This window comes from Chrysemys picta, chromosome 1, assembly GCF_011386835.1.
Source record: "Chrysemys picta bellii isolate R12L10 chromosome 1, ASM1138683v2, whole genome shotgun sequence".
NCBI classification, from domain to species: Eukaryota; Metazoa; Chordata; order Testudines; family Emydidae; genus Chrysemys; species Chrysemys picta.
This window is the reverse complement of record NC_088791.1, coordinates 127731324-127743468: the sequence shown is the minus strand read 5'-3', so window position 1 is coordinate 127743468 and position 12145 is coordinate 127731324. Positions and strand designations below refer to the sequence as shown.

Sequence of the window (12145 nt, the reverse complement as noted above, 5' to 3'; positions counted from 1 at the left end):
CCTTCAATTGCTCTGAACATGAGTCAAAGACAATTAATACAAGACATCATTTGTTATGTCACTTATCTTCTCCGCCTTCAGAATTTGCCAACTACGAGCTCCGTTCTCTGTAGCACTGTCCGATGAATGGAATAGCTGTCTGGGTGGTATTATGGCTACCTACCACAGAATCACTGTGAAGGAAAGGGTGTAAGGAATCCTTCCCTACCTACAGCCTGATCCAACCCCTCACTGAAGTCAATGAAAACATTCTCATTGAGTGCAATAGGCTTTGGATCAGGATCTAGGACTCCATCATTTGGATGGCTGCATTCCTGCGGAGACTGGTTAACATTTTAGGCCCCAGAGGCAGCATTGAGAAGAATGAAAGTCTACACATGAGTGGAGTCTTCCAAGAATGCTTCCAACTCCCCTGATGGAGCGACACACCTGCTTTCATATATAGCTAAATGGCTCTGGCTCTTATAACCATAGTAGAGTCTATAACATTTTGCTAATAGGATAGCCCTTGAAAGAGACAGATATTTGGGCTTTTCAGGTTTTTGGGGGTTTTTTAGCTGGACTTTTCTAATTGCTCTGCATTTCACTTCCAAGTATTGTTCAAATTAATAGCAAGTTTGTGAATTTTCTTATACATGACAAAGTTGACATCAGTGCAGTTTGGAAGAAATAGCTACCTAGGACTGTTGATGAAATAATAATTTGCTACTGATGGAAGACCTGAGCTCTGCTATAACACATCATTGAGGTGTGTAAAATACTGAAGTACCTAACTTCAATGTAATTTTTGAAATGACTGCTATAGATCAGAACAATCTGAACCCACTCTCCCTTCCCCCCTCAACTGTACCTGGAAGTCTAATGCAAGTGTTACTGTGAAAGGCTGGAAATCAATAAAAGGCTTGGTACAAATCTGAGTGGTTACAAAAGTTGTTTGTGGACAAAACTTTGATATAACAACTAAAAATTAAATGTTGATAAAATCCAATAAACTTCTGATGCCATTTTATGAGAGATGCAACTTTCTACTATGTATTTTAGGAAGTAACTATATTATGGAATTCAGAAAGAGTAACCTCTAGGAACATGTGCCATTAATCTTCACTTTTTGTTAAAAGGTCAAAACAATGACCAACTCTCACGGTAGAAAATAGGTTTCTTGTTTGCTTGCTTTTTAGGGGAAGGAAAGGAAGATCAGTTGGTAACAGATTACTGCTTTTACCAGACAGATGAAAATAAATGTTTCCAACAGTTTATCAATCAATTAGGTTCTTATTAGATAGTCACTGTGGTTATGTGGAGAAAATATTGGGCTATTTTTTTTCTTCCAGAAATACACACTAACACTGAATGCCAGAAGCTCCATCCCCAAATTTAGTCTTTTGTAATGTCAATGGGTTTTTGTCTGAATGCCTGGAAGATGACATCTTATTTTATAGTTGAAAGAATGAGTGTGGAGGGACAAAAAATGTTCAGTGTCTCTTTAAAACAGCTTATTCAATTACTTGGGGCATTTTCGTATAAATAACGATTATTTCTCACAGCTCCTGGAGCCACAGAACTGTGGTACTGGGAGGGGTTTTGGCTGACATGATTTGGCTGTGGCACAGCTAATGAGTTTATTTGTGGGTTATCATTTATAATATATAGTATCTAAAGAAACAATTTTAACATGAAGTGTTACCTCAGGACAAGAACACCCTATGTTAACTGTAATATTTATGTCCCAAAATAGAAGGCCCAGTCCTGCAAGGTGCTATTTCCTAAGATATGCAAAGTACTCTCAATTCCCAGTGTCTTCAATGAGATCTGAGAGGGCCAAGCAGTTCCCAGAAAAGCATTCAAGATAAAATTTTCAATAGTGCATAGGTGACTTCGGAACCTAAACCCATTTTCAAAAATGATTTAAGGCACTTAGGAGTTTAAGGGCCTTAGGTTCCATACACACTTCTGAAAGTGGGATTTCAGTTCCTAATTACTTAGGTTCTTTTGAAAAATTTACCCTCAATGACTTGTAGAATTGGGTCCACCATTTGCGGATACATTTTTTACCCTATAGGAGACGAACTACTTCACTAGACATCTATTTTGAATAGATTTGTGAAGGAAAAAGGCTTTGGTAATTTTTCTTAGTAGCTTATTTCCCCCACTCAAATTCATCTGCAGAAAGATATAAATCCAACTTTTGAAAGGTTCAGAGTTACAACTTGGATTGGTCAGATGGACAGCTAAAGCTTATCCATATTTACATAACATAACTGTAATTTCTTGAGTGTATTTCTTGAGTCTGAAAACCTTGGCTCAGAATCTCTTACGGGGGGAGTTCTTTTGCTCTAATTAGATGGAAATATAGCTTCTTGCCCAGTGTTTTGGCCATTTTGCTTGGAACCAAAAGAGGAAAAACATAGGGGGGAAAAAACCAAATATTTCAGAACTTACAAAAACATTCAATTCGAGAAATTGACAAAGGTTTCTGGGGGTTCAGTTTTAGTATTTATACCCATACTTAGTATGTAGTGTACACACATCATACACACAATAAAATGGTCATTATTTCTTGGGATTGTGGTTTATAGTCAAAATAATGGGAGGACAGACACAATACTTTAAAAACTGTTTCCATTTATTTTTACTTAAATTTTTAGTCAAAAGATTTAAAAACAGTCAACCAGCTGTATAGGTGGTTGAAACATTACACAAGCAAAATGTAATGAAAAACTTCAAACAGATTTTTGTGGGCATGTGTGTATGTGGTGGGGGGTGTTCCCCCCCAAAATTTGAAATTTCTAGAAATAAGTCATTAAAAAATTGAATTTCAGAAAATTTTGGTTAGTTTTATCACTCAAAGGTGAGAAATATTTCCCCTCAGAAGCTATTTTCTGTTTACCTGCTGGGGAAGCTCTCCAGGAGAGGTCTATCTGCAATGGCAGGAAACAGTTGTAGGAGCTGGTGGATAAGGCTCTATGGCCCATCCTTCTGTGGCCCTAGCAAGAACAGCCCTTGTTTGATGGGCAATAGTTTTTGGACTCCACTCTTATTTCCCCCACTAAACAGGAGACTTTGAGTCATGGGAGGGAGGAATGGACCGCCTTCACCAGGAAGTCTTGTTGGGCATAAGGGAGAGATAGTAAACTGGCTTTTATATTCTCTCATACCACAAAATATAAGTATTGTGTGGCTGGGAGGTGAGGGTTCAGGGTAGCTCTACTTCTGACTGGAGAACATTAGGAGCAACCGTCAGGCTGAAATACCCATATTTTTCATGCTGTTGCCAGATCATATGAGACATGACATGGACCATTACCCTGCTTACATATGCTATTTTTGGTCCTGTGACCTGCTATTAACAAACGAAACATTAGGGGCCTCAAGTTATCACCATAGAGCAGTAATCATTGTACTAGTGTTACCTCTCTCTAATTGGGTGAACCGTCATCTCACAGATGCTCCTTGAGATTGGCAATCTGATGGCATTACTAGCTCCAGACCTGTTCAGAGATAAAGTTATAAATAGTGCCCATTCCTACCTCAGAAGCAATAGGCTGTAATGGCCCCACCCTCTCCAGTCTCAGGGGAAATGATGATATACTAGTATATGGAATCAGAATCCATCTCTCTCTCTCTCTCTGGATGAGTATTACCAAAGGCAAGAGTCGATCTCTTGCATATTTTAACAGAAAAACTGTTTGAGTTTTCTATTTCTTTGATACTGCAGTTAAAAGTAATATGGGTTTTGTTACATTCGACATCTGGTCCAAAAATGTGCATTTCCACCAAAGAAAACACAAATCAGGAAGGCCAAGCCAAAACAAACACACACAAAATATTACAATTGTTTTTCATATTTTATCCAGATAGGATTTTTAATAGGTATAGAAACTGTATCTGACATAATGCACTTGGGCCTAGATTTGAAATTTACAAAATGGGGCTTGGTTTTGCACTGGGGGGGAGTGGAGGGGGTTGCATTTTATTCAGTCAGAAAACAATTCTCTCTGTAAGGCTTGTCTAGCTGACTTGAGGAGGGCAACACTCACAATTGCATTTTAGTATATTATTTATATTGGTGCAAAATCTGTAGAATAAAAATCTTTGCCATTATATTTCACAATTCATGTCATAAAATAGCATTAGTAGTTAGAAAATTTTACTTGGCAAGACCCTATTGGGGCTGGAGTGGGACTGCCCATGGAAAGTGGATCTAAAGAATGCTCTAATATTAGTCTGAGGCAGCAAGTCAAGTGATGGGAATTTGGTTTGGGAAGTAGATCTTGCTGTAAACTATTCAAGGTTAGATATGAGGCCCTGACATATGACAAATGGAATTTTTGAAGGAGAGAGTCATGCAAGCTAATGATTTTTAAACTTTAATCAGGTACCCAACCTGGCAGGGTATGTTAAGTCTTAGTAAATCAGTACCTTTAAGGTTCAGGGTCAGAACTACAATGGAAGTTTTGCTGAGACAAACCAAATCAGAGGGAAAAACAGGAAGAGAAAGGTCAGTTTCTCTTCAGTCACAACAGTGAGTACACTGGGCCAGATTCTGCCCTCTTTGCTCATGTTTGGTAGTATCTTACTATGCAAGTAGGAAGCCAGTGAGGATACTCAAGCAGTAAGGTACTACTCTGCATGTGCAAAGGTGAGAATTGGGCTCTTAATGAATATGAATACTGAACACAAACCACCTGGGGAAAGGGAAGAAATATTATTTTGGTTGGGCCTTAGGTTCCCTGGCTTCCAATTTTGTGGGCAAAGTTTTGCACCCACAAATAACTGTGGGCACACATTACAGCATTTAGCAATGTAACTACCTGATCATTGGGCCTGAACACAGTGTTGAAACCCCAACCATTCAAAAAGCATGAGCCAGCACCTCCTCCCGCAAAAGCATGAGATTTGCTTAAAAATAATGAATTGATACATTTTGGACTCTTCTGGGCTTTCAAGCCTTTAGCGTTATATTTTCAAGTTTTCTCCACAATCCTAAAGACTAGAAACTATTTTTAAAGGAAAGTTGAGATTCTTGTATAACAACATTACTCCAGAAGCTGGGGCTCAAGTGAAACACCAAATATTGCAAGACCAATGATAAAATGGCAAGAGTTAGCACCACTGTGCATATCAGGCGGCTAGCCGTATAAATGATGTTGTCGGAGTCCAGCATGTCAAAAAAGATCACCTAAAGCTCTGGACCGAGGACGTGGGTCAACAACTCCCCTCTTCAGGCACCATGGAACTTTCTACCATAATGGGAAAACTCATCTGTGAGAGAGAAAGAATTTTCTTGAGTGCAGGTCTGAGACCATGACACAAACTCTCATAGGAACTAAGCATACTGACAAATCTCACCACCTTCTGCTCCAAGTGCAAGGTGCACTTTGTGTACCTTGCTTTCTCTAATATAGCAGCATGTACATTTAAAAGCAAAACAAACAGATAATTGTCCCTTGGGGAGAGAATAAGAGAGAGAATGAATCATGGTGACAGATGTTTAATGCATATCTGGAAGGCACTCCCATATTACAGTGACCTAAGGTGAGGGTGGTATAAAATCTATATAATGCATATCTGGAAGGCACTCGCATATTACAGTGACCTAAGGTGAGGGTGGTATAAAATCTATATAGACTAGAATAGGAGTACCATTTCTGTCCACAGCTTATGTCTGATTTTTGCTGCTGGGTTATTGCTGATGACTGTGGATATGTTGATTAATGGTTGAAGCTGGGATTCAGGAGTGGTCTGTTTTCTGGTTTCATATTTAAGAATTGTCACCAGTGCTTACAGCAGGTGCTAGGTGCTCCTTTTTAATGGACGTGTATATGTCTAAATGATAATCGATTATTTGTAAGTACAAAATGTATACAATAAAATTGGAGTCAGGAGTGAGGGCCTTTGAAAAAAATCAGGCCCTTTATATTTATATAGCGCTTTTCATTTGGAAAGATCCCCAAACACATCACAAAACATGTACACCCCGCACTAATGAAGTGCTGCGGCCTCTAGGATAGAGGGGGGCAGGCACTCAGGTCTGTGCAGAGCACACTGTCCAACAGTCAAGGGGTAAAAGAGACGTTTTGGCCATGGTCACCAGCAAAACTCCTACCCTTGCCCTAAGAATGCAATGTCCACACAAAGCAAACTGGCCCCCAGGGCTGGAAGAACTTCTAGCCTAACGCAGTAAACTGCTTGGAAATCAGCTTTATCTGCCTCAGAAGAATGAAGGGCTAACTTGACAATGACTCAATCTGAGCCTGGTTCCTAAGGCTGGATTCAAGGAGCCTAAGGTATTTTTGAACCAGATACTTAGCCCGCTTGTACTTGCTACGATATGTTGGCAGAAGAGAAGCAAAGCTAGATATTCTCTTTAATAATGAAACCCCAGAAATTTGGAAAAAGAAAACATACAATTTAAGTGAAACTCAAACAACTCAGGAGAGTGCCCTCTATTTGCAGGGCTAACCAAAGTTCTACTGCATTTATTTTAAGGCCTTTATTCTTAAGCAGTAAGCACTTTTTGCTTCCCCTCTGCTTCATTATGCTATTGTACTCAGATTTCATCCCTTTTGTCCTCTGCCCATTTCAGTCATGGTCTGGGATCTGCTGTGAAACCACTGAAGGAGATAGGTTGCACTAGTGCTTCAGTGGAGCTTGGGAGCTCATATTTCTTGTCCATCATCTTGCTGCATATATACAAGGGAGAAAGATTGGTTTATTTTATTATTAGGTCTGGATTTTCATGAAAAGTTGATGATGACTGTGGGCCAGATTGTGGCTGGGTTTGCACCAGGGGTTCAAGGGGCATACGTGGGTAGAATTGTTGGGAGCATAAAGGCCTCTATGGGCTGCTATGTTGTCTCCCCCACAACCTTGTACCAGACGTGGGGAACAGCTCCACATCTGCTCTCTCCATCCTCCCCCCACCCCCGCAAAAGAGCTGAGTAGTGTAGCTCTGCTGGTGCACTGAGGGAAATATCTTGTGCCACATACATGCCAGGCACAGGTACTTGGACTGCAGAAAAGGGTATACCCTAGGAGGCAACTGTGTCCGACAATCACAATATGCCTTTGAGTTTCTCCAGGGATGGCACAAGAACATGCAGTCTTCTGCTTGGGGCTTGTGGGAAAGCCAGAATTGAGCCCTGGATAGGTTTCCAAGCACATGGGGCCACAATCCTGGATTGGAACCTTTAGGCACTAATGCAACATAAATATTAACTGATAATAAAAATAACGTTCCTGTTTATCTTTGCGTTTGACTCTTAGCTTCACAGGACCCTTTGTGGATCTGGTGCAAGAACCATGTTTATGGCCAGCCATTGCCTGGTCTCAGGCTAGATCAATTGAGGGTGATGTTCTAGGGGTTTGGCTGGTCAGTAGGTGGATATCTAATATAGGCTGATGTTTTAAGTATGTAATGAGCAGAGATGCAATGGCAACTACACATAAATTATTCAATGAATATTAGAGCTGATCCAAATATTTAAAAAATCCAATTTTGTTTAACCTTTTTGAAAAAAAATGCAATCAACATTTAATAAAAGAAAAAAATTAGTGATAAATTTTGTTTTTTTGATTTTCCATTTTCAAAATAAGATTTCAAAAATGAATTTTTTGGTCAGTATTGCCACATGGTAGGTTTCCTCCTCGTTTCTCCTCCTCCCCCACAAAAAATCTCATATTGATTTCAAAATTTAAAAAATTAATTTCAAAACTATTTGAAAGCAGAAAAAAACATTTTTTCTGATAAAATTTCTTATAATAAATGTCACAAAATCTTTTGAAAAACAAGTTTTTGTGGCAAACAAAAGAATATTTATTAAAAAGGCATATACAAATTTTCAACCGATTTTAATAAATATTAACTATAAACAATGATTTAGGCAAATTTTAGTATATTTTTTTTCTCCAATAATAATATGTATGTATACACATACAGGTTCTTGAAGAGAGAATGAAATTGGAATGCAAGTGTCATGGTGTTTCAGGTTCCTGTACAACTAAGACCTGCTGGACCACACTTCCTAAATTCAGAGAGATTGGATATATTTTGAAAGAAAAGTATAATGCTGCAGTACAAGTGGAGGTGGTACGGGCCAGTCGGCTACGACAGCCAACCTTCCTGAAGATCAAGCAGATCAGGAGTTATCAGAAACCAATGGAAACAGATCTGGTGTATATCGAAAAGTCGCCCAACTACTGTGAGGAAGATGCTTCCACGGGGAGCGTTGGTACCCAGGGGCGACTCTGTAACCGCACATCTCCTAATGCAGACGGGTGTGACATGATGTGCTGTGGAAGGGGTTACAACACACACCAGTACACGAAAGTATGGCAGTGTAATTGCAAATTCCACTGGTGCTGCTTTGTGAAGTGCAACACGTGCAGTGAGCGGACGGAGGTGTTCACCTGCAAATAGTGGCCTATGATTAAATAAACAGAACAAATCACCACAAGTGAAGAAAGTGGAGTATGACAGACAACTACAGCATCATTTTGCACATCTACGTTTCTTTGGGAAAAGAAATCTCTCCCCACCACTTATACTTCTAAGGATGATGCATTTTGGGCTGGCTGGCCGTTGTGACTGCAATGGAAATAAGGGCAACAAGATTAAGGTGATGTTGACAAACACATGCAACTTTTTCTTTTGTTTGTTTTTTACTGCAATTTGGGTGTTGTAGAGTTTTCCTATTAGATTTTTAAGTTATACATATCAGAGAAGCTGACTGAATTACAGATCCCAGGAGGGTTAAAGAAAAAACACTTTTTTCATATTTTACAAAAAAAATAAAACCCTGTGCAAATAAGACTTTTTTTTTAAGACAATGAAACTTCCACTGAAAAAAACAGCAATATTGCTGCAAAAATATTAATTCTAAAAAAGCAGGTATAGCAAAAACTAAGACTGATAGTGAGGCAAAAAATATTAAAATGGAAAAACTCCACTATCAGTTTGAAAAATAAAATTCGCAAAATTACGTCAGCTGCCAGTGACACTGGAACTCTATGAATGAACATTAAAAAATATTATTTATGTTTTTAATAGTATCAAAAAATTCTAAGCACTAACGGGTAGCTATGTCTTAATTCTGTACTAAATGTAAACTTATTGGAACTCTGACTTTATGATTTTTGTATTTGGTTCTCCCTAAGTTCTTCAATGCTACTGATCTATTGTCACTCCACTACTAGAGAGTTCAATTACTGTAGGCCTTAAGCAATGATCAGAATTGAGCAATAAGATCATGCAAAACTGTGGTTACAAATGCTTGATACAGTGGTTTCCTGCCCATCCCCAGATAAGAACTAGCATTAAGATTCAGAGGTGAGGCAGGGAGCACCTATTTTCATCTTGGCATGGGTAGTTTTAAGGCACAAAGACATGCTTCAACAGGTATTAAAGGTTTTGCTTTGAAGAGAAATGCCATAGCAGGATCTTTCAAGCAATTACACTTTCTTTGCAAGAGTTACAACATCCTAATAATTCCCAGCACAAACTTGCCCATTACTAATATTGTGAAAGAGCTTATGCTCACCCTAAGCTAGGAAATTAATAAAATACAGTAGCTGAACTCCATGTTGCTACAATCTCTGACTCATGATGGCTTCATTAGCGTACCACACAAAGCTAATAAATTGCTGATGGGTTAGTCTGGGTTACTTTTTAAATGTCATCATTATTCTAAAGTTGGCAACAGTATGTTACTCCCAGCCCCCGGTAAATATTTGGAATGTTAAGAAAGAAGTTGAATCTTTATACCTCTGTTCAACTCCAACTCACACTCCCTTTTCCCCACAAGGAATAATTTTTTAAAATCTCTATTCAGATTAGTATTGTAAATCAGAGTGAATTTAACCACAAGAGCCAGATATGCCCAGCTGCAATAAAACCGCTCCCATAAACACACAGCAAGTGTAATTTGTAGCAAGTGCCACTATCTGGCTGGCAGGAAACATGGATTAAATATTGTCTAGTTACTGTAATCTGGACATTCAGTTTTGTTTTTCAAAGAGTCATCTAGAAATTATTCCTAAACTTTTGGGCCTCCATTTTCAAAAGTGACCAGCGATTTTGAGTACTGACTTGAGACCCTGAAAGGGACGTGACTTTCAAGTGTTGAGCACCCATTGTCTGAAAATCAGGCCCCTTTAAAGAGTCTCCAACGGAGCACCTAGAAATTGAGGCACCCAAAATCACTTATGAAAATCCCAGCCCATGGTCTAAATCCAGCTCTTGAATAAATGAGCACAACTCCATTGAAGTGGCTGCCCCCAGTTATGCCAGAACCAAGCTATACAATTTAACGTCCCTTTTGATTCATGGGTATTGTTGTTAAACAATAATTATATACTGTACTTTCAGCTCATTCCTGACAAGAAGCAAATAAAGCTCCCAGGCACAGTAATGCACAGTCATATATGGTACTACATACTGTAAATATATTAGAATAGTATTTGTTAAGTACAATTGAGGAATCCAATTAAGTTATATTATTGTATATCGTTTAAATGTCTATAGAGTATTTTAAATTATTGTGAACTACACTGAGTAAAAAAAAATTATATATTATAACACCAACCACCCCAAAAAGTGGACCAAAATGACACTTTCTCACCCACCCCCTATTTTAAATAGCTACGTCAGCTATTCTTCATGTTGATGTTTCTACTGTGGATTTGACTTCCAGAATATAATGAGTCAGATCATCCTATAAAAGTTTTGCTCATTTGGGGTGGGGTGTTCAGAAAGGTACATAGCACAAAGCAGGGGCTGACCAAAACAATGCATGGACTTTGCTCTATGTACAGAATAAAAAACAGTTTAAGTGTGTTTTGGTCAGAAAGCGCCATTGCCCATACTGAATTAAAACACACAAAATGACATCAAACCTATTAACAAAGGCGTTCATAAAAGCAAATAGCTTATGAATAACTTTTCTTGGAAAAAAAAGTAGTTCAATGTCAAATAGCTGTGACAATAGGAGGTTTGAATTCTCCCAGTGACACAACATGGTTTACAGTAATTTGCAATGACAGAGCTCAGAATACTGTATGTTATTAAAGAATTTTAAGAACAAAGTTTAATTTGTTTACTACGTTAATGTTGTATAGCAAACAAAAAACAAAACGTGAAACGCATTTCTATTAAAACTTAACTCTCCCCCCTTCTAACCCCTCTCTTCTTTTGTTTTGGTTAACTTATCTCTTTTAAACAATATGACACTTAAAAACTTGTGCAATAACAATTTGGGTTAAAGCCTCCTTATGAATGGCATGGTGTATGCTCCCAAGTCTACAGCAGCTGTATGCGTGTGGGTCAAGATATCAATGGAAGGTCCTTGCATTAATAAAGTCCAAAGTCCTCTATGTATACTGTAGATGAGCGAACACAGGAGGATAATGAGGAACATACAAGAAGTCTGTGGACTTTGTAGGTCTTGACAGAACAAAGGACTTCAAGTTAACAGGATTATTCACATGCTTAAAGTTACACACATGTTTAACTACTTTGCTGAATCAGGACCTAAGAGGAACTTTTATAACATTAAACACTTTGGTTAGAGGAGAAATAATCTCCTTGATACGGATGCCATTAGTATCTTTTTGTCTAAATCTAGACAATATGATTTGTTGTCATATTTTTCCCCTCAGAGAAGATATCTAACTAGATATATAGCCAAAGTCTGTGTAAACTAAACCCATAGTAACTTCATGGAAATGAATCAATTTACTCTGGGTTTACACTAGGGTAAATGTGAGCAGAATTTGGCCCACAGATATCAGAGAGAATACTGCACCTTTTAACTACATCATGAGAAACTTATTAACAGAGTTGTATGAAAATTTCATAGTAAATTATAATAATTACATTTCTACAACAAATCTGGAGAGTACATGAATCTCATCAAAAGTTTTGTAAAACTTTTAACAATCCTAAAACAAGTTGTGAGAGGAAGAAGGTGCAGGAAGCCATGCGGCTCCAATCACATTTTACTGTGAATTTTTTTGAATTTGGGCAAACCTAAAACACAAAACGATATTGGGGATGGGATGAGGGTCATAGAATAAAAATGCTCCCCTTATACTTAGCTTCCCTTGGAAATAACTTGATTTTATGTATTCCTTTTGGCCATGGAGAAAA

General features: G+C 38.2%; 1 protein-coding gene across 1 annotated transcript in view; it reads left to right on the top strand.

Annotated features, from left to right (window-relative positions):
• The window catches only part of WNT7B (Wnt family member 7B), a 147742-nt gene extending 136567 nt beyond the window's left edge, over positions 1 to 11175 (top strand). Inside the window, exon 4 of the mRNA XM_005299936.4 lies at positions 7940 to 11175. Coding sequence (XP_005299993.1) covers positions 7940 to 8419 — 480 coding nt within the window. The 3' untranslated portion in view covers positions 8420 to 11175. The remainder of the gene's footprint in view (positions 1 to 7939) is intronic.
• The last annotated feature ends 970 nt before the right edge of the window (positions 11176 to 12145 follow it).